Source organism: Telopea speciosissima, chromosome 2, assembly GCF_018873765.1.
Source record: "Telopea speciosissima isolate NSW1024214 ecotype Mountain lineage chromosome 2, Tspe_v1, whole genome shotgun sequence".
NCBI classification, from domain to species: Eukaryota; Viridiplantae; Streptophyta; class Magnoliopsida; order Proteales; family Proteaceae; genus Telopea; species Telopea speciosissima.
The window spans coordinates 52,300,200-52,327,263 of record NC_057917.1 but is presented as its reverse complement, the minus strand read 5'-3'; the positions used below and the strand labels follow the sequence as shown (position 1 = coordinate 52,327,263).

At 41.9% G+C, this 27,064-nt stretch overlaps 1 protein-coding gene and 1 long non-coding RNA gene across 2 annotated transcripts in view; both read left to right on the top strand.

Moving 5' to 3' along the window:
* Positions 1-27,064, top strand: part of LOC122651826 — a 50,090-nt gene that overhangs the window by 141 nt on the left and 22,885 nt on the right. Inside the window, exons 2-6 of the mRNA XM_043845379.1 lie at positions 44-125; positions 212-270; positions 394-527; positions 1,254-1,464; positions 2,987-3,159. Coding sequence (XP_043701314.1) covers positions 44-125; positions 212-270; positions 394-527; positions 1,254-1,464; positions 2,987-3,154 — 654 coding nt within the window. The 3' untranslated portion in view covers positions 3,155-3,159. The remainder of the gene's footprint in view (positions 1-43; positions 126-211; positions 271-393; positions 528-1,253; positions 1,465-2,986; positions 3,160-27,064) is intronic.
* Positions 1-27,064, top strand: part of LOC122651827 — an 88,858-nt gene that overhangs the window by 45,435 nt on the left and 16,359 nt on the right. The gene's annotated exons all lie outside the window — the stretch shown is intronic.

Sequence of the window (27,064 nt, the reverse complement as noted above, 5' to 3'; positions counted from 1 at the left end):
TCTAGGTTTTCAGTTTTAAATTCTATCTCTTTTTTGTTTGCAGGATAAAGCTGCTGAGGAAGAAGAACTTGAACCTCTATTCGACTACAGTCGAGTTCAGCCGAGTAATATAATATGCCTTGACGGTAAGAACTTCTTATTTATTTATTTCCTTTTTGATATTAGCGGAATTGGATTACTTAGGTTTTCTTTGCTTCTACCTATTCTCCAGATGACTCTTACGAATCCCCCTTGCCGAAACGAAGGAAGTTTTCTGAAGCGTCTATCATTGTAATTCGTTTTTTTTCCTAGTTGTTTTAATATGTTTATTCACTACGTTATCTCTGCATTTGAACTTGGATATACCTTTTTGGTTATATGTCTGGGTTTTTAGAATGTTTTTATGGTTATTAGGTTGACAAGGGGACTAAGGGCCCCGACATTGTAAATATTGTGGATGAAGATGAGGAGGATTGGCTTCCACCTCCTCCCAAAGTTTCAGATGCTGCTCGGAAGTTCGAAGAGGACTCGACTATAAAGCAATTGAGGTATAACTATATTGGGGCTGCATCTTGCACAATTGCCACCTCTCTCTCTTTCTCATGTTTGGTTGTGCTCTGCTCTTATTGATGCAAATGCGTGGGGGATGCAATACTCATCAATTCAAAAGTGAATATACTCTGATGGCTATGGCAGCAACCTTTCTTGGATTATCTTGTGATAATCTAGAGCAATGAAAAAAAGGAGGAATTGTTTAATTACTTTTTCCCCTTAAAAATCTTTCCATTCTCATCCTCATACATTGCCTAGCATCCTCCTCTGTAAATCACAAAGACTGTAAGGTGTGCCATAGTTGGACTTTTGAAAATTCGTAAGTAAAGACTAAATGGTATACAAAAACCTAGGGCATTATTCGCTGTAATACAGTAATAAGCCCTTTTAGCCTGATTGGGCATCTAGATTGCTTATGTTGATCTGAACAGGCCTCAAGGCCAACAACTACCCCAATCTCAATGGTATTATTTAGTAGGAGGAACAATGTTTGAAATAATCATCCATAACATACATGTTAACACTTGTAACTGGGGGAAAAGGAAATTTATTTGAACTGTAGATAAACCTCGTTTCTTTTCTTTGACTGCTTGCTAGTATATTGGGGTGAGAGTATTTGTTTGTTTGTCTGATTTTGTGTGTTCATGTGACATGTGTCCAAGTGCATGTGATTATTTTTGGCTCTAATTTTGTACAAACACTTTGGTATTCTAATTGTGTAGGTTAAAGAAGCAGGAGTTGGCATCATTTGCTCAATCAGCTGAAGATGTGTTGCGAGAAGTTGAAGAGTCAGCCCAAAGGGATCTTAAAAGTTCACTGCATTCTCCTCAGGAGACTGAAGTTGAAAATGCATCAAAACCTCATGATCAACGTGCAAAAATCATTATTTCTATCCAGGACAAGGATGGACAGAAGCAGTTCCGTGTCTTCAAGGTTGGTTGTTCCCAATGATTGAAATATCTTTTTCCTCCTTATCTATATGTTACGCTTGTGAGACTTTTCAGATTTTTTTTTTGGTTTTGTTTTCCTTTTTGGGGAAAAGAATGCTACCTGGTAGCATGGCCTGTGTGGCTCCTGCGCCTACACACAGAAGCGCTCGAAAGTACCGTGCTGCCTCATGGAAAAGGCAGAAATCCTGCCCAAACCGATGCTTGCGCGCGTGCTCCCATTGGCCAACATCTGCGTGCAGGCTCTAGAGGCCCAGGCATTCCTTTTTTGGGGGGGGGGGAAGGGTGGATTGGGATGGGTGAGTTTAAAACAATAATGGTGGGGTGGTAAAGCAAGAATGGTCAAATTTAATTAAGAATGTAGAGTGGAGAAAAAAGCTTATGATTAAGATATTTGCCTAGTTGCAGATGTGCTGAGAGTGTAAATGTGGAAGATAAAAACATGTCAACTGTTGGATATTTATTTCTAAACTTGCACAGGTGAAGCATGAGCTGAACAAACATTCCAAAAGAATGAATGAGATTTGTGTCTGGACTATAGATTTAACCCTTTTAATTGAGTCTTGCCAAGAGAATCCTTCAAGAATTCAAAAATCAATTGTGGCCACTAGATCTCATGTACAGTTATTCGAAACATCTATGCCTTGCTTCTTCTCTTGAAGAGATTCATGCATATATTGTTAGTGTTGAATACTTAGGGTCTCCATTTCCTTTTGATCTTTGAGTTTTTTCATCACATGTATCTCTATCCTCCATTCCTCCTGATAGACAAAAGTCATTGATAAAAGGAATTGATTATGAGCATCTCCCTCTAGCTTTTGCAGATGTTGTAAAGGGAAACCAAGAAAGCTTTTATCTATGTCTTAGCTTTATCAGGCTGGGCTTTGATAGGGTGCTGCAAAATAATTCAGTTCTCTTTAAAAGGACAATGTCGCCAGTTTAGCTGATTTAACTAGAAGCAGTGACCCTTCTGGGTCCCATAGCCCACCAATTAAACTGGGTAAGGAAACCAGACATATATCTGGTTTGCTTTCCAGTTTGGTAAAATTATTTGAGCTTCTTCTTCCGATGCCTTTTAAATACTGAAAAGGGAAGACATAAGGGATCTCTCCCTGATAGTCATCATTCAGATGGTTGAAAACTTGACCTCGGTTATTCTGGACAAAAGTGAAGGTATTCTTTCTTGTGATGCATATGCTTCCTCATCCCTTCTCCCTCCCCAAAAAAGTTGTGCATGGATCAGAAGCAACCACTCAATTCGTTTGGGCTGTTTGGGTCCCATCTAAAGATTCAACAAAGAATATAGTTTGATCAGTTATATCTTCTCATTTGATTCTTTTATTAGTTTCGAAGTCTCAAGTCTCAACAGATGTTTTTCTTTTTCCCCCAGTCAAAAAATTGGCAGTTGTAATCATGCTGTTTTTTGGTAACAACAGTCACTTGCATTGCATCACATTAAAACAATATCTCTAAGATGATATAACTGAGAGTCATTCCTTTTTGTCTAGGATGAGAAGTTTGAAAAGATCTTCAAAATGTATGCTGAGAAAATTCAGCATGACACAGCAAGCTTAGTATTTTGCTTTGATGGGGATAAAGTTAGTCCAGCAGAAACTCCTGGTGGCCTAGGCATGGAGGACGATGACATAATTGAAGTGCTTACCAAGTCGAGATAACCTAGGTAAGGAAACCCCCCCCTCTTCTGTTTAGACAAAAAAATAGCAACTCTTTTCTTCTCTTTCCGTAAGTTTGAGAGTAGTCCATATGCCTCTGGCTGTCTTAGCTTTCTCCATTGTTTATTTTAATGAGTCATGAGTGTATGAAAAATCTATTTCTACATTGGAGCTTTTGTGACGATCGAAGTTCAAAATGGCTAGCTATTACTGGTACAATTTTATTGAATTCTTAATGGGGCTTCCCACTTATCAGAACCACCCCTTGACCTGGCTAATAGATCAGCCTACTTAAACTTTAATATCTATTTTTGGGATCTCCTTCAATTTTTCAATACATCAGATTTTTTTTTGTTGATACTGCAATACATCGGATGATGGATCACTCCTTGACCTGGCTTATATACAAGAGTTTGACAGATTTAGGGCAAATCTAGGGCTTTTAAAGCACTTCCCTGATCCTGAATTCAGGGTGATCAAGTTGTGGCCCTGATATGAGGGTGGTTCACTTTGCATTGCTTTATGCAAGTCATTTGTATGCTATATTATGATCAAGGTTTAATATTTCGTGATATCTTGGTATCTCAGGCCTACCGAGATACCCGAAATATCGCAAAATATGACCGAAATATTGCATTTTTTCTGCAATATTTCGAGGGTCCATCTCGGGGGTATTTGGCCATATCTAGGCCTGAAACTTCATGGACAACCTTATTTAAGCTTAATAAACACATTTAAACCATAAAATTGTAAAAATGTGAATTCAAATTGGTGTTTTGGGCTTGCACCCTTGATTGACATACGGTCGCCGACCCTAATGTATCAATAGTTAAATACACATAGATTAGGCAGTTAATATTTAATAATAGTATTTAACTTCATCACATATCAAGTTAAAGCCAATACATATTGATGAGTACCATGATTCTCATAAACTTCATAATATTCAATAACTCGCTTAAAGCCTTGAAGGCAATACACTAAGTGTCAAAGTTAGTAAGTCATAAGACTCGCAACTCGCAAGTCACAACTCACAAGTTCATAGATCAATGAAATCACAACTTAAGTTACAAATTACAAGTGCTAAAGCGCTAATAGTAGTTGTTGTGCCTCCTGGATCAATCCCACTCATGCCTCGTGGAGTCGACGTCCATTGCTCTCTGTTTGAAGGACATATGTGGACCACGGTATAGAATCGGAGAAGAAACGAGTGTAGTCATCCACAAGTGTCACGTAAATGGAATCATCAACATCCTGTAGGTAACCTATCCTAGGATATAAACTAGGGTTACCAATCGATCCAGTCCGTGAAGAAGATGATCCATTGTGATATGATGTTGGCGCTGGCGTAAGAGGCGATGGCATTGGCTGCATGTATGGCTGGTGAGGTTGGTAGCTAGGTCCGCTAGGGTATGCAAAGATGTTATCTACAAAAGATGATCCAGTATGTCCCTGGGACTGGGACTGGTAGTCATAGTCCCCTACCCCACTAAACTACCTATATGATGATGATCCATATCTATATCCACCGTAAGGTTGTGATGCACCATAATCCGATGCCAATGGAGTAGTATGTGCGTCAAAAGATGGGGCACGCCAATGTCCAGTCGGTCCTCCCTCCCTATCACCCATACTCAAACCACCAACAAAGCTAGATAGGTTATCAATGTCCATGTGATCAGGTTACAACTGTGTTTGTCGACCCCTACGCTTCCTATTGTATGTATGTAGGGGGCCTCTTGAGGGTGGGGGTACGGGGGCACGTGCTCCGTGGTCCATATCTTGTGTGGCATGATCAATCTGTCTCTCCAGTGAATCGGAGTGGCTCTACAGGTGCCGTATCCTGGGCCTCCTGGCCTACCACATAACGCTCTCGCATGCCGTCAAATTCTACACCAGCATCACCACCACCAACATCACCACCACCAGTATTACCACCACCAGCACCACCATCACCACCATCAGCACCACCACCAGCATCACCATCATCACCATCATTATCATTTGAGGACTTAGACCAGTCTTCATCATCAGCAACATTGCCACCAGTGGGCTGGAATGGTATGGGTGAGGCTGCCCTTGCATGTATTTGACCCTCATCGGCCCATATACTCGTCCACATCGGCACCAATCTCGGAAGCTATCATGGGGTCGGGCCTACCTCCCTCCTCATCCAACACTGGCTCACCTCTATCCCTCACCCAATCCACAATAGGGTCCTCATCGTCTGAGTCAACTTGAAAGATGTCAGCTAGATCAATGGTGCCCCTCTGTCCCTCATGTCCCCTGCGTATGTGTTGCAGTTTCAGCCTTAAGTTGTAGTGCACATACACCATGTCAGATAAACGTTGAGACCCCAATCTGTTGCGCCTCTTGGAGTGGATGAGTACAAAGGTACTCCAGTTCCTCTCACAACAAGATGCAGAACATGTTTGGGCAAGGACTTTAATTGCTATTCTTCTTAAGTTTTCAGCCGATTCCCCATACAACACCCACCATTTAGCTGCATTACAAGTTTACAACCAAAAAGACGTGTCAAATGTTGTTTCAACTTTCAAATTTCAATACATATGTAATTTAAAACTTAAAAGAATTACCAACATCACCACGTGCTCTGCCTTGTATCGCAGCCTCAGTTCCAAAACTTCCCAATGCATCCCTAAATACCTTGATCTACACCTATGTGGAAAATTAGTAAGTACTTCTTCACTACTTATTTGAAAGCATCAATAAGTTGAGTTTCCAAATGAACTCACCTCATTGTTGCAAATTGCTTGTAGTGCACCATCTGGCTCCAACTTCTTCACTACTTGTTTCATAGCATCATAAGTTGAGTTTCCAACCCAAGCCTATTGTTATATTGATACTTAGGGTTCAAGTAGTATCTTTGAAATATGATATATAGAATAGAGGTATTGTCAAATGCATAGGTAATTAGTAAATAATAATACTATGAATTAGTAAACATAAAACAAATTTACTCACCAGCCTTATGCAATGGATGCATAAGTTGATTCTCCCAGCGAGCATTTATGATATCTAAGAAGTGTTTGCTACTGCGAGGAGCCACACTATAGACACTATCTTTCATCAAGTCTATTGCAGCATATAGGACTGGCATGGTTGGGCCCTTCAGAGCGGAGTCAGCAACATGTAGAACTTTAACTACTGGCTCTAAAACTTTCACCACTTTGCTTAGTTTGGTCCAGAAGTCCTCAGATGACATCGTTGTTTGTGCTTCCCTCCCATTTGTAGTCTTGGAACCCTTCCATTCAAACCACTCCTCAGAAGCAAACATGCTTCTCAGCCCGACCTTCTTTGTCTCAATGCTTTTGAGGGCAATGTAGTTGGTGGCAAATCTTGTGATGCCAGGCCTAACCAAGTCACCCCCACATTTTTCCCTCAATAGATTGAGTGCATAGGAGTGGTTGTATACAAAGTTGGTAACTTGTCTTGCACTTTCAACCACAGTCTTCACAAACTTTAACTTTCCCATATCTTTTAGCATTAAGTCAATGCAATGGGCTGCACAAGGAGTCCAGAAGAGCTGGTACTTACTATTGTTGATCATCTTCTCACCGGCCAGCTTGAAGTTACTTCCATTGTCCGTTACAATCTGGACAACATTCTCAATACCCACATCTTTTTCCACTACTTCCTTTAACAATCTGTAAATATATTTTGCATCCTTTATCTCTTTGGATGCATCCACAGATTTGAGGAACACTGTCCTCCCATCACAATAAACCATGAAATTGATGATGGACTTTCTTGTAGGCCTAGTCCATCCATCTGCCATTATAGTCACCCCATATGTCTCCCACATATTCCTCATCTCACTAATGTACTCATCAATCTCACTCTTTTGTTGAGGTAGATAAACATTCATTACCTCATATGGGGTGGGGCCCTTGAATCTTGGGCCAGCCTCTGCAATGGTAGCTATCATGGTATCATAATGGGGGCCTTGTGCAGTGTTTGTTGGGATGGTATGGTATAGCATCCACTTAGCTATTGATTCTTTAACCAATCCCTTCATCCTCTTCCATGCTCCTTTGATTCTGGGTTGACTGCTTCCTTTCTTCTTATGCAATTTAGGATCAGATGTTGATGGTGGTACTGGTATTGGTAGAGGTGTTGGGGTTGCCCTCCCACTTTGTGATCTTTTAAAAGGATTCAAAGTTCTAGGACCTCCAGAACTGCCAGCTCCTCCACTACCCCCTACTCTTTGTCTCTGTTGATTATCTTGAAAACTTACTCTACTCCTTGAAACAGTCCGCCTAAAATCCCTAGCCTCCTCTGCTGTTTGTATGTCATCAGGTACTGCAATGTCATCATCATCATCATCAGAGGAGTCATCATCATCATCATCATCATTGTATCGTCTTCCTCCTCCCATCGAACTCCTCACAGTATCCTCAAGTTGTTGTCTTATCCTTTGCTTGTCAGCCTTCCTCTTCTTTCTTCCCCTCAAACTATCACCAATCTCCCTGGCTACTTCGGTAGGGACCATATGACAACCTACAACATCTTTAGATCCTCCAGTCAGATGTTGTTTAAGTCTACTGGACCCACCTCCCATAAAATACATGTGACAATAGTTACATATAGATTTTCTCTTATCCCCGTCAATGGGAGTACCATGTAATCATGCAATGTCACCCCTATGCTGGCTGGCTGGTCTCTCTTGTTCCCTCTGTTCTCTTTGTTCCCTCCGCCCCCTTTGTTGACTACTTTCCCCCACCTTTTGTTTGCCCTTCGCACGTTGTCTATCACGATCCGCCATAATGATACTTGTTTACTGCAATGTAAGTAACACAAATAATTAAAAAACTTAATGTAGATGCACTTCAATTGACACTTTTAGATTACTAATACACTTGTATAGTTATTTAATATTTTTCCCCTAACCCTTATATTTTTCACATAATTAAAACCAATTTTTTATATATAATGTTAATATAAGTATTGACCTAACACAACAAAACCAAAAATTAGTAAACATAATATACATGTAATGCATCTCAAAACATATAGAAATAACTTTCATATTTTTTCATTATTTTTTAAACTTAAAACTCATATTTTTTCTTATTTATTTATGTTTTTTTAATTTTTTATATATTTTTCTTAATTTTCGAAAATTAAAAGAATTATTTAAGAGGAGAAAAATAAATCCGACATTGTGAAGCCGTAGATCGGCCATTGGTGTCTAACATATATTTAATTCATTACCATCTAAGTCATATTACCCCTAATTATTTCCTATTTTAGTTGTAGGAAAATGAATTTTTAAAACCAGAAAAAAAATAAAAAAAATACATATGGGAAAAAAATTTCGACACCGTGAGGCTGTAGATCGGCCTCCGGTGTCTAACATATATTAATATCATCAACATCCAACAACATTTGTACAAAGTTTTAAAAAAAAAAAATAGTTTTAGAGAAATAGAATTTACCTTAAATAATGAAAATAGGCTTGGATGATGAGCTTAGATGACCCTACGACGTCTTCCCGGCGACAAGGAGCTTCAACAATGCTTGGATGAGGCTTGGAAAGGAGGAAGAAGAGCAAAAAATGAGGAATAAGAGAGAAAAATAGATTTTCAGCAGCTCTCGGTCGAAATATCGACCAAGAGCTGCGAAATATGGTATAAAATGGCCCCTAGTGTCACACTATTTGTCACTTTTTCAATATCTCGCGATATATTGTGAGATCCACGATATTTCGTCGATATCTCACGATATATCGACGAAATATTGTATTTTTTGGTTTCGGATTGGTTTCGTATCTCGGACATGTCGAGATATACGAAATTTGGCGATATATCGCTGAAATTTCGCGAGATTTTATACCATGATTATGATGATAATGTGATGACATAGATCTAGCATCAGCATTACACACTGCTGTTTTTGGAACACCTTCATATGTCAGATCAGCCTACTAAAACTTTAATATCTATTTTTGGGATCTCCTTCAATTTGTAAATACATCAGATGGTAGACAACCTCTCTGCGAAAGGGTAATGCTGCGTACATTATGGCACTCCCTAGGACCCTCAGGGTCGGGAGCCTCGTGCACTGGGTACGCCTTTTTTTTTCTTCTTCCAATACATCAGATGATAGACAGCCATATAACAGAGCTTCTAATACCAATTTGATATAGAGTAAATGTTCCACAAAGTTTCGAGCCCACAGAGATGAATGGTGAAACAGCATCCATTCAGCCAACTCAATTGAGTTGGGAATGAGGCGTAGTTAAGATAAGTTGAGAGTGAAACCAATGCAACGAGAAGCCTAGTGAGCTAATCAGCTAACTGAAGCTGGACAAAGATGGTTGCTGTGTTAGATTTTAGGTTGAAGAAGGAGAAGAGAAGAAAGAGAAGAGAGCAGCCACGGTTTTGGTGTTCAAGTGTTATGTCTCTAACCTAGAGACTAACATGCTTATATTGAAAAGAATAGTAAATTACACCTAGGCCCTTGGCCTTATACAAATGACAAAAAATAAGAAAATAATACAAGGGGATATTTACACATATACCCCTGATACAATACAACCATTCTTAACATGCTGCTTGTTGAAAAATAACCACCGTGGCACATCAAGGATTGCTAAAAACTAGGGTTTTGAGGTCAATCTTAGTTTGGGTTTCAGTTAAAAGAATTGAATTTTATGAAGTTGGATTAGGGTTTAATGGGCTGGAATGGGTTTTAAGGATTGATAGAATTCTCCCCACCTACGTGTTGATGGAATTAATCTGGCTGTTTTATGGTTGAGTTAAACAGGTTATGGGTTACGTAGTGGTTAATTGAGAATGAAAACGTGGGAGATGGTAAGCTTTTCTCGTGGGTTGTTAAGTACTATGAACAAGTTGAAGAAAATAGGAAATAGAAGGATCAAGGAGGAGAAGAGAAGAGATTGTATGTAGGGATCAATTTGAGCATAGTTCTAAAACTCGTCTCGACTCGGCGAGATCTTGGCTCTCGTCTCGGTTGCTCAAAAAACCGAGACGAGATAGCATACGGTACATAAAAGTGCAATATCTCGCCGAGATCTCGCTGAGATTTCGGGTTGACCCATGGAAATGACCCTTCTACTATGTATTTACTTACCTAACTTGACAGAACTCGACATATCTCAGCAAGATCTCGGATCTCGGGTTGACCCATGGAAATGACCCATCTATTATGTATTTACTTAACTCGACAGAACTCTTATATGCTTGCTGTGGAGCAGTATATGCAACATTACAGAAACACTATGTCATGGGAAGACTATGTGACACTAGCGGGGACTGAATACTTGATTCAAAGTCATTTTATGTGATGATAGTTGAACACTGTTAAACAGTTTGATGCATCACTTTAACATTTCTAATTCTTATTTATGTTGTTTAGCTATTTTTTTTTTTTTTGGATGAATAAAAATTTAATTACGAAGAAAAGAGGGAATATACAAACCCAAGGGCAGCAAGCCGAAACTAGGGATTAGTTAGGGCGCAAAATGGATGTAGTGAGGCCCCAGGAGACAACAATGAGCCTGTTCCTTGGGGAATCCTTCACATCACGGAGGGGGAGGGATCTAGCTTTAGATGAAACATAAAAAAAGATGGCCTTCCAAATCATGTCGAAAGAGCGGGAGTTGGATGTCCATCTTCTAAGGTTGCGCTCCATCCAAATGTGAGAGATAGTGGCACAAAAGGCAATCTTGCCAACCGAGTCACAGATCGACTTCCCTCTGAATGTCATGTCAATCCAAATCCATTCCCTATTGAAAGGAAGAGGAGTGTGACGACCGGGCCAACAATGGCGGAGAACACGGGTCCAAATGGAGGCAGCAAAGGGGCAAGAAAAGAAAAGGTGATCGACATCTTCAGTCCCATTCTAACAGAGACAGCGGTTGGGAGGGACCTGAATATGCCGATATACAGGAAGGCTTGGGTCGGAAGGCAGCTAGCAAGGGCGCGCCAAGCAGTGAAGCTATGACGAGGAATGTGACCATGGAACTAGACAACTCTATACCAAGGACAAGGGGTCCCTCTGTGTCTAACCAAATCCCAAGCAGAGTGAGAGCTGAATCTGCCCGATTGGGAGGGGAGCCATAAGATGGTGTCACCTCTACCTCAATGCCCTGGGGGGATGGGGGGAAGGGATCTCCAAAGGTCAGCGAGAGGGGGAGGGGAGGTGGGAGGGGACTAAGAGCCTCTGGAGATGATAGCAGCAACATGGGCAAATCTGTCCAATCCGAAGGAGTAGATATCTCTGGGGCTCACAATAGAAGAGAGTACACCAGAAGGGTGCCACTTGTCCAGCCAAAGAAAGGTGGACGTACCATCATCTATTGAGCACGAAATGGCGTCCTTGACTAAATGGCTCATCTGCAGAATTTTGCGCCAAACCCAAGAGGAGTCAGCCCTTGGACTAACGGTCCAGATGGAATCTCTACGGAGGGGCCCAGGATACAACCAAGAAGTCCAGATGGAGGTTTTGTTGGTGAGGATCTTCCAAATAAGTTTGATGGACCCAACAATGTTGACATCTTTTATTCTCCTTAGCCCCAGGCCTCCTTCAGATTTGGGAACACAAAGGGAGGCCCAACTCATAGGATGAAGGAATCTGGCAGAGTCCACACCTTTCCAAAGGAAGGTACACATAATAGATTCAGCCGCTTTGATGGTAGCCTTTGGGAGGCCAAACACTCCACTCCAATAAATGTAGCAAGACTGGAGCACCGATCTGATAAGCTCAAGGTGATCTGCATAAGATAAAAGCTTGGCTTTCCAAAGCTGCAACCTCTTGCGAAGAAGGTCCAGGATGGGGGAGCAATGGTGGGCTGAAAGCCTGGCAGGGATGAGGGGGAGGCCTAGGTAACGGATAGGGAGGGTGCCAATGGTAAAGCCGGTGAGGGAGGAGAGGGAGGCTTTGTTTAGTTATTAATTGAATGTTTTGCTTGCTTTCTATTACTAAATTATGTGTAGACTAGGGTATTCCAGTACGTCATCGCCTACCAACCTATGGTCCGAATTGAAACTCAGATTTGGACTTTGTTTTTGCAAAATCTGATAGTGCCATTGTGTTTAAATGGCCTAAAATAGGCTGAATACCAAGTTTCAGACCCAAACTAGGTCTAAAACCCACCGAGTTGAGGCTTCAAGTCGGAAAAAAAAAATGCACCAACTCGGAGAGATCTCGACTCGACTTGGTTTTTCCAAGGGCCGAGTTGGTACCGATACCCGAGTTTTATTACCTTGAATTTGAGTCCTGAAACTAGCACTATAATTCCTTGTCTCATTAGAAGTCAAACTAGAAATAGGGAACCTCTCACAAAATAGCTTGCCAGCCTTGAAGCTTACTAATGGTAAAAACTACAAATAAATCACCTATAAAAATAAAAAAATGGAAAACCTACTAGTATCCAAGATACCGATACATCAACTCAGTTAAAACCACTTAATGTAGTAGTTCAATTAAGAAGTACTCTACAGTAGGACCGATGACTGGCCAACAGTAGATTCCTCCAACAATGATCTTTAGTTGAATGAAGAATAAATCAGCAGAATTCTCCAGTTTATAGATCTTCTAACGAGAAGCGAAATAAGCATTCAACTAGGGATCGATAGAAGAAGGTAGAAGAAGATGGAAAGAAGAAGGGGGATAGTGATGGGTCTCTCACCCATGGTCTCTCACTATACCTTCCTCTCACAGGAACTGTCTCTCACAGCCAATGCACCTCACTGCAAAACCAGCAGGTTTCTCTTTTTTTTTGTTTGTAATTCAAATAGTTGGGGCTATGACAGCTCTCTCCTTTGTTAATAGCTTTCATAAACAACCCCTCTTGCATGGGAGATGGATCCCTTACAAAACACAATCTAATGAAAATAGAAACTGCAAAATTGGAAATAAATAAAATAGTAACTGAAGACTAAATGGCCTAGACAACTAAAATATGATCTTCTAAATAGTCTCCACTCAAGCCAATAACCTGTGCTCCAAGATACCTCCACGCAAGGCTAATGGGTCCCACCTAATCTATTAAATAATCTCCATAATCTTCTCCATGCTAGCTGTGTATGGGTCCCACAAGATCTTCTAAGAGTCTTTTGCGGTTCTACTGCAAGTAATCAATAGTCCAACAAAAGCCTCCATGCATATAACAAGCTGGCCCCATGAAATCTGATAAATATCTTCCCACGCAAATCAGTTACACCAAGAAGATCCTCCTTACAATCTGTACTTGGGTCCCTTAGAATATGCTCCATTGAACCAACCAAGAACCAGACTACATACCCCCTTGCTTGATCTCATCCGCAAAAGGCTTCTGCTCTGGAAAGGCAAAATCATCTCCTTTGCTGGTAGGATTGAGTTGATTAGATCTGTTCTGCAATCCTCCTATATTTATTGGTGTGGCATCTATGGGCTCTCCAAATCCGCAATCAAAGCAATGGAATCTGTCTTCTACGCCTACCTTTGGAAAGGAAAAGAATGCTCTAAATTCATCCACCCTTTTAGTTGGGCTACCATCTATCTCTCTAAATTTGAAGGTCTCAGCATTCACAGGATCCGAGATTTTAACATTGCGGTCATCCTCAAGCTTATTTGGAGAATCTCCACTAAGCATCACTCCATCTGGGTCAATTGGGTTTACTCCTACCTCCTCAATTGGGTTTGCTCCTTCTCCGGCCCTTAGCCTTAGAATTACCTCCTCTGTGATCGCTGATGGGACCTCCACTTCCCTCTGACTTGACCCCTGACACCCTCTAGGAGTCCTTTTCAATGCCTTAGGAGCCCGCTTAGTCTACTTCTTTGGCATCCCTAAATTTGCCCTGCACTCCTCTATAATCTCCAATGGCTCGTGGTCCCCTCCCTCGCCCTTTCCCCCTTGTCTCACCTCGGTTTGGGCCTCTCTCCCCCCTTCCTCCTCCCCTCACCTCCCACTCGAACAAGATCATTTGGACCCCCTCCCCCAATAGCCTCTTTAGTTCCAGCTCTGCGTGGGACTTTGTTAGGACTCGAGCCTCCATCGTCTCCTGGTACAAACTTGTTTGGTTCAAAGGCCACATCCTCTGCCATAGCTTTAATGTTTGGAGATCCCTAAACAATTGCCTCCCCACCTAAGCCTTCCTCCTTCACCGCCACTTTCCTGTCTCCTTTGCTAGGATGGTATTGAGGACATTGATCATCTTTTCTTTGTTGCCCTTTCACCTCTTCTATTTGGAAAAAAGCTTTAGATTTCATCTGGCCTCGTAGCAGGAGACCTTTACCCTTCGCCCGGGAGTGGCTTTGGTTGGACATGACCTTCTTAGGCAATTCTATTTGTGACTCCATAAATAAACTGGTGTTTAGGGCCGCTATCTCACACATTTGGGTGGAGAGGAATCTTCGAAGATGGACCTCCAACTCCCGTTCTTTCGACATGATTTTAAAAGCTATTTTCTTCGATTTCAGCTTAAAGCTTCACTTGCTTTGCCATGCTTCTTGTAAACCGCCTTAGAACTGAATGCTTGAGTGGTCAATATGGGTCACCAAGCTACTTTATTTATAATTAAAGAGTTATAATAATCATACTAGAATTAGGAAAGCTACCCTTGCTTATTCATATGAGGAATACCCAAATAATAATAGGCTAAGGGAGAACAAACAAAAAAGAGGACAAAACTACCCCTATTGGGTAGAACTACTTATTCTAACACTCCCTCTCAAGTTGGAGCATAAATATCAAACATGCCCAACTTGACAAGAATATGATGAAAAACTTTCCCACTTAATCCCTTAGTGAACACATCAGCTAGTTGGTCAGCAGATTGCACAAAAGGAACACAGACCAACCCTTCTTCCAACTTCTCTTTGATAAAGTGCCTATCAATCTCCACATGCTTTGTATGATCATGCTGAACAGGATTGTGAGCAATGCTAATGGCAGCCTTGTTGTCACAATACAACATCATGGGAAGACAGACAGGAACACCAAGATCTTGCAATAAGCCTTTGAGCCATAGCAATTCACAAATACCCTGTGCCATAGCACGAAATTCTGCCTCGGCACTAGACCTTGCCATTATGTTATGCTTTTTACTACGCTATGTAACAAGGTTTCCACCAACAAACGAGCAATAGCCAGAGATGGACTTCCTATCAGGGGATCCACCCCAATTAGCATCAGTATATGCTTCGATACGAAGATGGCCATTCGGAGACAGAAGAATTCCTTTTCCTGAGGCCGACTTCAAGTAATGGAGAGTTCGAAGAACAACATCCATGTGAGAATAATGAGGACCATGCATGAATTGACTTACCATACTCACAGCGATGGCTATATCTGGTCGTGTATGAGATATATAAATAAGCTTGCCGACCAATCTCTGATAAGGACCTTTGTCAACAGGTTCACCCTCCTTTTCTTGAAGCCGTGCAATAGCTTCCATAGGTGTATCAGAAGGATGACACCCTAGCATTCCAGTCTCGGTTAGTAAATCTAGGATGTACTTCCTTTGAGAATGAATGATGCCCTTAGAAGATCGAGCAACTTCTATCCTTAGAAAGTACTGTAGGTTTCCCAGATCTTTTATTTCAAATTCTTGGCCAAGGAAAGTCTTCAATTTGCTGATCTGATTATTATCCTTCTCGGTGAGCACAATGTCATCCACATAGACTATGAGAATGGTTATTTTTTCACCATTCCTTTTTATACACATGGTATGATCAACATTACTCTGCTTATAACCCACAAAAACCATAGCCTTGTGAAACCGTCCAAACCATGCACGGGGTGACTGCTTCAGCCCGTATAAAGCACGCTTTAATTTACATACTTTGCCGTTGGTTTTATCACATGAGAAACCCGGTGGAATATCCATATACACTTCCTCCTCAAGCTCTCCATGGAGGAAGGCATTCTTCACGTCTAACTGCTGCTATTCCCATCCCAGATTTACTGCACAAGATAGTAGTACTCTGACAGTGTTCAGCTTTGCAACTGGTGCAAAGGTCTCCTGATAGTCGATCCCATAAGTCTGAGTAAATCCCTTTGACACCAATCATGCTCTGTATCGATCCACAGTGCCATCTATCTTCTGTTTCACCACAAACACCCACTTACATCTAACTGGTTTCTTTCCTGGAGGAAGAGCCACAAGCTCCCATGTATCATTCTTTTGTAAGGCTTTCATCTCTTCCATCATTGTTGCCTTCCACTTTCCATCTGTAAAAGCTTCCTGCCAATTTTGGGGAATATGAACAGAGGAAAGAGAAGAGACAAACGTGCGAACGGATGGAGAAAGGGAATCATAAGAGACTACATGAGAAATAGGATGCCGAGTACAAGCCCGAATATCTTTGCGATGAGCAATAGGTTAGTCAGGATAAGAAGGAGAAGAGATGTTACCTAGAGAACGATCTGGTTCCAGGGCCGACAACTGGATTGGTACTGGTGCTGCAGTGGATGGTAGCTGCGTGTTTTTGGAATGCCCCCTGTGGTAGGTTTTGAGATTAGAATCATTAATTTTCTTCTGAAATTCCCTAATGGTTTGTTGGACTGGAGTAAACTCCTCCTGAAGGGGATTTTCAGCATCATCTAAGTTCTCCCCTTGGGGAAAATCCTCTCTGTCTTCAATAGGAGGGAGGGGAGGAGCAGAAGGCTCAAGAGGAGTGGGGTCAATATTCGGTTGGTTCTATAGAGGAGACATATTCGGCTGGTTCTGTACAGGAAGCTCAACCAACACATCTTCTCTGAAAATCTCCCCCTGAAGAGGTATAGGTGGATAATAGGAGAGAGCTTCATGAAAGATAACATCCATACTGACCAAGGTACGACGGGTGGGGGGGGTGGTAACATTTATAACCCTTTTGGGAGGGAGAATATCCCAAGAAAATACAACGGACGCCACGGGGTTCAAGTTTGCCTGGGGATCTAGTATCCCTAGCATAACAGATACAACCAAAAATTTTAGGTGGAACGGCAAAGGAGGAATATCCCTGTAATAAAGTAGCAGGGGTTTGTGAGTCAAGGACTTGGGTAGGCAGCCTATTAATGAGATAGGTTGCAGTAAGGACAGCATCTCCCCAATATTGGGAAGGAACAGAATGGGCAAACATAATAGTCCGAGAGACCTCAAGGAGGTGGTGGTTTTTCCTTTCAGCCACACCATTTTGGGTTGGGGTATCGACGCAACTGGTTTGATGGAGGATAGTGTTGGAACCAACCATCCATATATTCTTTGCCATTGTCACTCTGCAATATCTTGAGAGTGGCATTGTATTGGGTCTGAACCATCTTATGAAAATTTTGAAAACAGGAGAAGACATCACTTTTGTTATGCATTAAATAAACCCATGTACTCCTAGAATAACAATCAATAAAAGAAATAAACCAATGATGGCCTTTGAGGTAAGGTTTTCGGCTAGGTCCCCAAACATCAGAATGAACAAGATTAAAAGGAGAAGAACTTATTTTATTAGAAATAGAATAAGTGGAACGATGTTGTTTGGCCAAAACACTAGCCTCACAAAAAAATTCGTCTTTATTACACTCTTGAACTAATGCTGGAAATAAAAAAGAAAATGTGCCTAAAGGGGGATGACCTAGTCTTTTATGCCATTGTTGAAGTTCAGAAGAGACTAATGAGCTTTGATGAAAAGAAGAAGGAAGTGGTGGTGGTGAAGTAGGACTCCCATTATCAAGCAGGTACAATCCACCATGCATCTTACCACATCCAATCGTCGCCCCCGTTGCCAGATCTTGAAAAACACAGTGTGAAGGGAAAAAAGTTACTTTGCAATTTAAATCACGGGTAAGACTACTGATGGATAGAAGATTAGTGGTAAATTTAGGGATATGTAAAACAGATGATAAATTTACAGAAGGAGAGCAACTGATAGATCCTTTCCCAAAGACAAGAGAGAGAACAATCAGCCACTCGGACTTTATCTTTACCAGAAGTAGGATAATAACGATGAAATAGGCTGGAGGATCTAGTCATATGATCAGTGGCACCGGAGTCTATGATCCAGGGAGAAGAGACTACCGGTGCATAATGATCAGCAAAAGAAATACCTGAGTGGGCTAAATTTGAACCTGGAGGGTTGGAAGAACTGGCAGGAGTCGATGTAGTAGAAGTAGCGGAAGCCTGTAACATACGACGGAAAGCCTAAAGTTCATCCTTGGATAGTCCAGTGTCAGCAGGAGGAGTAGTAGTGATGCGGGACAAACCCGGTTCGATCCGTTGATCCACGGGTTGGGACCCGAACCAGACCCGGACCCATTTTAATTTAGGCAATTATTTAACTGGGTCCATTTCTGTTGCACTTTTTTGGTTCAGTTTTGGTTCAATTTGTGGTTCGTTGGTCTAGGCCCAGGCCCACTTGGATCATGGATCAGCCCTTAAGTTGACTGGTGGACTTCTTGGAACTTGTGCTTCATTAAGTTTAGGTAACAACTCAGCTGGTGTGCTTCCCAATGTGTTGGTCTTCCCAAGGGGGAGATCAATAATTTTCTGTTGTTTTGTTTTTCTCTACTTAAGCTATGTACAGGCCATTCGGCCAGAAGTTGTTGAATGGAAAAAAAAAATGAGAATTTTAAAAGTTTGGCTGCTCCCATTCTCTGCACCCCCTGCAATACTGATTTCTTTCTATCATCTCCTCTCTCTTGATTTTGTCCTCCATTATCTGGTATCAGAGCCGAAGCCTGGCCGGAGGATCCCATCTTCCTTCCCTTGTGATCTCTCTTCCTCACTCTGTTTATCTCTCTATCTTTTTCATCTCCGTCCACTTGATTGCTGCTGTTGTTGCTGCTACTGTGAGACTGTAACAATCCTCTGCAATAATACTTTTTCAAGACCTGATTCAGCTCCTAATCCACACATAGGCCTAGTGGCCTATTGCTGTTCACACCACTAGTTGGAGAGCTGCTGCACACCTGCGGCTCTGTTTCTCTGCCCTGATTCTGCTACAACTTCAAGGCTCCAGAACTCATCAACCACTGAGCCTATTGAGGCTAGACTAGGACTGGAGACCCTGCTTGGCTTCCCCAGCTGCTGGCCAGATTGAGTTCCTCACTGACCTCCTATTTTGAAGACTAGTTTCTATTTTTCAAGCCCTCTTTAGAACTCAGCCTCAACTAAAGAAGGCTTATCAGTTTCCGAGAGCAGTGTTTTCACTTTCTGTTTGTCATCTGTAGTAAGGTATTCCAGTGGTTGTATCTTTGTCTAAAACCCAAGGTTACATCAGTCCTAATAGCACTAGTCCAGTAACTTAATATTGGGACTATTACCTATTTTCTGTTGCTGGAAAAGAGTGTTATAGCCTACTGTTTTCACTTGTTTTGACAGTACCTTTCCTAGTTTGCCCTTCACCTTATACGTGAGACTGCTCAATGGAAACCCATATTTTCCGAACTCGATTGGGATTGCCCAATGGAAAAGGTGTCATATTCCTTGTTGATAATGAGCAAAGTAGCAATTTCGTCTCGCAACCCATAGTAGAGATGTCGAAGACCGACGAGATATGTTATGACGAGTTTGTTGATCAATACTTTGTCGAATTTGCTCATACCACATACTTTGATGGGGCTTGGTGTCGGATATTTCCATCTTCAAGGCGCATCATCAAAGTGGGCCGTGATTGGGTGAATGAGCATTGTGGCAACGTCGACCTTCTCAACAATGCTTGTATTCTAAGGCCATTACATTTGACCAAGGGTCATATTTTGAGAAGATTAAAGCCAAAGGTAACCACACCGTAGTCGCATGAAGAACCAATTCCCCCACAGGTTGTGGAAGAGCCCGAGGATGACCCCATGATCAAGAATAAACTCAACGGTCAGAACGAGGTTGATGCAGCTCCAAGAAGGAAGAAGAAGAAGAAGAAGAAGAAGAGGCACTGAACTTAGGGTTTGAATAGGGAGCCATAGATTAGGATTTATTATTTTCCATACTTAGTTTATTTTCTTGTTTTTAGATTGAACCGGTTTAGAATTGGTTGCATCCAATTGGTTCAATGGGTCTAATTTAAGTGAAGTGTTCCTATTGGTTAATAGGTTCTTATATCCTATTGGCTAATATAGAATCTATTTTAAATTAGTTGTTTTTAAGTTAGATTCTTTTGTTTTAAGTTAGTAGGGGTAGTTAGGACATTTACTGTTTTAATTTAATTAAGTTAGATTAGAACTCTCCCTTCCACGATTTTAGAAGGAAGAGACATTAAGTTGTACTAGGATTTGGCTTAGGCCTTTATTATAAATAAAGTAGATCGTGGAGGGCTCCCCGACAGATTATTTGAAGTTAAAAAAACAGATTTCGTGGCTGCCATTGCTGCTGTTCCTTGCCCCCCTGTGTGAGTGTACATCCTTGTGGACTTCAAGGTGGAAGGATGGGTGGATTCCTGCGACTCTTTACGCCGTGACAGCTGGGAGGATCTCTCTTCAAAGGTGGTTTCATCCTTCAAACATTCAAGCTACTGCCGGTGGATTCCAGTGTGAGTTTGAATTTTAATTTTCTGTTTTATTTTCATAAACCCTAGACTGCCGAATTTCTGTCCAGATCTGTTTACCCATCAGAAATTATTCAAACTTAGTCCACAGCCCCCCCTCACCATTGTTTACACTTGATCCCAGCTGCTGCCCATATTCATCACCCAAAACCCTAAATCCTTCTTCTCCATAAGAGCCCCATAAGCCCTAAATTTCCCACAACCCATTCTGACCATCAGAATTGGACCATATCCTAGTCGAATCCTCCTCTCACAGTCCCCTACATTCGATCCCAAGCCCAGCCCTCACAACCCACTTGAAACCCTAGTTTTGGTAGTTTCCCTTAACCCTAACCCTAAATCTGCAGAATTTTAAAACCTAACCAAATCCTATTTTCTTTATACCAAAATAATCCCCTAAACCTGCATATTAAAACCATATAAGACCCATTCCCAAATTCCCATCCGAAACCCTAGAATTAACCTAAAACCTAGGCTGTCCATGTGAACCAGCAGCCCCTTTTTGCTATTTATTCTGTTATTTGGCTCCTAGTAGGTCTCCTACCTATCTAGGACTACATTAACTTGGTATCAAAGCCATGGATGAACATGGCAATCCGGTGCTGCCACTACCACCCGACCCTATGGCAGCAATGTTCGAGCTGTTTCAGAAATTTACTGCTGACCAGAAGACCTTGTTTGAGGACTTTAGAGCTGAACAGAGAGTTATGGCTGAGAGGCTGCAAGTAATTGAGCATAGACAGCCTACACTTAATGGGGACAGCAATGTACCCATAGAAGAAGACAGGTACCAACTCCATTCAGTTGTACAGAGACTGCCTGACAGAGATGGGAGCCCCAGAGATGACTACAGGGGTTATAGAGATGAACACATAGGTCACAGGGACAGATTTAGAGCTGACCGAGATAACAGGGATGATAGAGATCATTACAGAGATCGTCGGGACAGACCTAGATATACCCATGAACCTTCTCGGGAACACAGAGATCACCTCCGAGGCTACAGAGACAGAGATAGAGAAGACCGGGATAGAGATAGAGTTCGGCAGCCTACTTTTGAGGAGTATATGAGGTCCTACTTCACTGAAGACTAGGGTACTAATCGGCGCCATACAGGCAACCAAAAGGTGAAGCTTGAGCTGAAAGAATTCGATGGTAACTCTGACCCCCAGGTATTTATTGATTGGCTTGTTGCAATAGAAGATTATTTCGACTAGTATGATTTATCTGAAGAAGGGAAAATGAAGTTAGTCCGTGCTAAACTTGTCGGACCTGCACGTGAGTGGTGGAGAACTGCTGAAAGAGAGATGGACTTTAATCGGACTGCACCCCGCACTTGGGAAGACATGAAATATGACCTGAGCAAGCAATACTTGCCAAGGCACCTCAGGTCTCAGTTGCTGGATAAATTCAACTCCCTCCGCCAAGGAACCATGATCAGAATCGAGTACATGAGGCAATTCGATGCTCTTTCTTCTCGCACTGGCATTAGGGAGGAGGGCATCCAAATGCTTTCCAGGTTCAGGTTGGGTTTGCGAAGTGAGATCAACAGGACAATTGGGGTAGTTGACGTTGTAGACGTTCGAGATTGTTTTGAGAAGGCCTTGAAAGCAGAGGAGTTATTAGCTTCAAGTAAACAGCTGGGGTCTATCTCCAAGCCGGCCTTCATCAACAATAGCACCTTAAAACAAGGTTCCTCCATAGGCAACATCTCTCGCCCTGCTGTTCCCCCACGTATGGATGATAAGGGCAAGGCTCCTATGGGCCGAAATGACCCCTTCACTTGTTATTACTGTCAAGACAAGGGACACATTGCTAGGGACTGCCCACACAAGAAGAAGCCTCTCAACGTGGCTGAAAAAGAAGAAGTTCAAGGTGAAGATGAAGACCAAGGCGGCATTCATATTCATGCACTCCCTCCTGATGATGATGTTGATTATTTTGATGACGATGATTCACGAGGTGTTCATATGGTACTTCAAGAGGCTGCTGCCTAGCCAGCATTCCAGCCTTCTTCATCCGTCAAAGAGCTGCTGTCCGCATACAAGCTTGAACCATCCGTTGAAGATAATCTGAAGAAACCTGTTCCTAATTTGGAAGACCATTCGGTGATCTCCAGCCATTCATCAAAGATGAATGATTTCAAGACGGGGAGAGTTGATGCAGCTCCAAGAAGGAAGAAGAAGAAGAAGAGGCCTTGAACTTAGGGTTTGAATAGGGAGCCATAGATTAGGATTTATTATTTTCCATACTTAGTTTATTTTCTTGTTTTTAGATTGAACCGGTTTAGAATTGGTTGCATCCAATTGGTTCAATGGGTCTAATTTAAGTGAAATGTTCCTATTGATTAATAGGTTCTTATATCCTATTGGCTAATATGGAATCTACTTTAAATTAGTTGTTTTTAAGTTAGATTCTTTTATTTTAAGTTAGTAGGGGTAGTTAGGACATTTACTGTTTTAATTTAATTAAGTTATATTAGAGCTCTCCCTTCCACGATTTTAGAAGGAAGAGACATTAAGTTGTACTAGGATTTGGCTTAGGCCTTTATTATAAATAAAGTTGATTGTGGAGGGCTCCCCGACAGATTATTTGAAGTTAAAAAAACAGATTTCGTGGCTGGCATTGCTGCTGTTCCTTGCTCCCCTGTGTGAGTGTGCATCCTTGTGGACTTCAAGGTGGAAGGATGGATGGATTCCTGCGACTCTTTACGCCGTGACGCCTGGGGGGATCTCTCTTCGAAGGTGGTTTCATCCTTCTAACATTCAAGCTACTGCCGGTGGATTCCAGTGTGAGTTTGAATTTTAATTTTCTGTTTTATTTTCATAAACCCTAGACTGCTGAATTTCTGTCCAGATCTGTTTACCCATCAGAAATTATTCAAACTTAGTCCACGGCCCCCCCTCACCATTGTTTACACTCGATCTCAGCTGCTGCCCATATTCATCACCCAAAACCCTAAATCCTTCTTCTCCATAAGAGCCCTATAAGCCCTAAATTTGCCACAGCCCATTCTGACCATCAGAATTGGACCATATCCTGGTCAAATCCTCCTCTCACAGTCCCCTACATTCGATCCCAAGCCCAGCCCTCACAGCCCACTTGAAAACCTAGTTTTGGGAGTTTCCCTTAACCCTAAACCCGAAACCCTAACCTTAAATCTGCAGAATTTTAAAACCTAACCAAATCCTATTTTCTTTATACCAAAATAATCCCCTAAACCTGCATATTAAAACCATATAAGACCCATTCCCAAATTCCCATCCTAAATCCTAGAATTAACCTAAAACCTAGGCTGTCCATGTGAACCAGCAGCCCCTTTTTGCTATTTATTATGTTATTTGGCTCCTAGTAGCTCTCCTACCTATCTAGGACTACATTAGAGGTCGAACCCGAAGAACAGATCGACGGTCCAAATGACAGTTTGAACCCCCATGACGAGATTCCAATCGACGAAATACAGTTGATGGATGATCTTCAGCATATCGTAGCGGCTGATCCTTTTCTCCCTATACTGATTGTTGATGTTCGTGACGTGCCCTGGATCATCTCTCCATCAAAGCCGTTGTTCGTGGACGTTGACCAAATGGTGCTGATCCTTTCCTTCTTTAAAACTCTTTGTTAAATTATGTACACCAGAATACCATGGGGGTATTATGGTCTTTTGGGTGTTTTATTTATGTTTTATTTATGTATTTATGAGCAAGGGTAGAAATGTAATTAGAGCTGTGACACTGTTCACGTGAACAGTATCATGAACAGTGTCATAAATAGTGTTTTCCCTTGTAATCTCTTTTATTATTATTATAAATAGAGAGCTTGACTGATCTCATTGATCATTCATGCATTATTCCACAAACCTGTTTTGTTAACATGGCATCAGAGCCAAAATTTCTCTGATCTAAGTTTTCAAAACCCACCCCCTTCCTATCGTTTTTTCTTTCCTCCCCTTCTCTCGATTTCTTTTCTCTCCTTTTTTCCCCTTTGCTTCTCCTCCCTTCCTACGGGCAGCACTGCAGAGGTGATCATATGATTTAGTTGCTGTCCTATTCCCACATCTGTTTTTCCCCTTTATGAGATAATTTATTTGGTTCGATTGCTGCTGGTTCCTGTCTGCGATTTTTGGAGTTTCCAGAATTTTGAAGCCCTAGTCACTACCATTGATCAAGGCTGGTTTTTTGCATATTGGACACTCATTTGCGATCTGGACCAGCTGCCCTCAAGCCTCTTTTGGTTGTTGAAGACCCCTTCTCCCAATCAATTCCTCTTTTTTAGGGTTTTCTAAAACCCTGATCATTATCGATTTTTGGGAATTAGGCTGTTTGCTGCTGTTTTTTTATTGGAGCTTCTTCTCTTCATCAAGGACATCCTCTACACGTTCCTGGATAGATTCAATCAAGCTTCTTCGTCAATTTTTTTTTGGATCCCCATCACCACATCGATTTCCAATTTCGGGTTCTGTTCCAAAAACCCTGACATTGTCGATCTCTGTGGAAGGGATCTCTCTACTGCTGCTGATTTTTTGGGAGCTGTTTTGTCCTTCATATTGGCCCACTCGACCTTGATTTCAGCTCTTGGTTTGGTGTAATTGCTGGTTTTTCATTCTCCATAGCCTTGTTGCAACTATGGGTGACTGCTGATTCCACTGCAACTTCTAATCAACCTGGACATGAAAAATCAGATTATCATACTTTTCAGCCCAATCCCATCAAACTTGATGGCAGCAACTACCTATTGTGGTCTCGGTCAGCCTCTTTTGCTATTGCTGGCCGTGGTCTCACTGGCCACATTGATAGCACTATTCCCATGCCTGCTGCCCCAGGTGCTGCCCTGACTCGCTGGCTTTCTAACAATGGTGTTCTCAAGTCTTATTTGATTGGTTCTATGACTTCGGACATTGCACATGGGTTCCTCCTTTTTGATACAGCTTCTCAGGTTTGGTCAGCCTGTAAGGAAACATACGGACAGCTTGGTAATGGTGCATAGGTCTATGAACTCAGGAAGAAGGTTCTTCATACTACTTAGGGGGACTTAACAGTCTCTAAATATTATGCTACTTTGCGCAACCTTTGGCAACAGTTGGACCACATCTCTGATTACCAACCTGATAATGCTACTAATCTGGCTGCCTATAAGAAACATGTGGATAAAATTAGGGTCTATGACTTCTTGGCTGGGTTAAATGTTGAGTATGACCCAATTCGTGTTCAAGTGTTGGGCCATTCTCCTTTTCCCATACTTGAGTAGTCTTATGCCTTGGTCTCCTCTGAAGAAAATCGCCGAGCTGCTATGTTGCACCCTGCTGTCCTTGACAGATCAGCCCTCCAGACTACTGTACCGGCTCCTTCTACACCAGTTGGCGCTCTGTGTGTGGGTGGTACTACTATCGGCACCATTACTTGTGAGCATTGTCATAAGCCTTAACACACCAAGGACAAATGTTGGAAACTTCATGGGAAGCCCGCTGACTTCGAGGCTAAACGGGCTGCCAAACGAAAACCAAAAACCAAGGCCAATCACTCTGAGTCTGTCATTGCAGCCCCTACTACTGACACTGGCCTATCTCAGGAGGATTTACAGGCATTCCTACGTGTGCTAAAGTCTTCCACTGCTGCTACCTCTACTATACCAGCTACTGCCACTTTGTCTACTCCTTCAAGTTCACACTTTGCTCGGTCAGGTATTTCGTTTGGTGGTCATTGTGCTTCTATAGCTTCCCATCCTTGGATCATTGATTCTGGAGCTACAGATCACATGACCGGGTCCTCTCGCCTCTTCCATCGTTATTCTCCTACCTTTGGGAAAGACAAAGTCAAGGTGGCTGATGGTTCCCTTTCCTCCATTTCTGGAAAAGGAATCATTAACTGCACTCCTTCCCTTCCTTTGTCCAATGTTTTACATATTCCAAATTTTACTACTAACCTTCTTTCTATTAGTAGTATAACTCGTGATCTTAACTGCAAAGTAACATTTTTTCCTTCCCATTGTGTTTTTCAGGATCTGGACTGCGGGAAGACGATTGGATTGGGTAAAGTGCATGGTGGCACTGCACACCTTGACGATGGACGTCTCACTCCACCTCCATTACTACCACTACATCAGAATTCCTTAGTATCTTCTGAAATTTATCAGTGGCACTCTAGATTAGGTCACCCCCCTTAAGCATCTTAGCATCTTTATTTCCTACTTTGGTCAAACATTGTGATAAGACCGATTTCTTTTGTGAGGCTTGTGTTCTGGCCAAACAGACACGTTCAACTTATTCTATTTCTAATAAAAGGAGTTCTTTACTTTTTCACTTAGTACATTCTGATGTTTGGGGCCCCGGTCGTAAGACTTCGGTTTCTGGTCACCGTTGGTTTGTCTCTTTTATTGATTGTCAGTTTAGACACACATGGGTTTATCTTTTACACACCAAAAGTCAAGTTT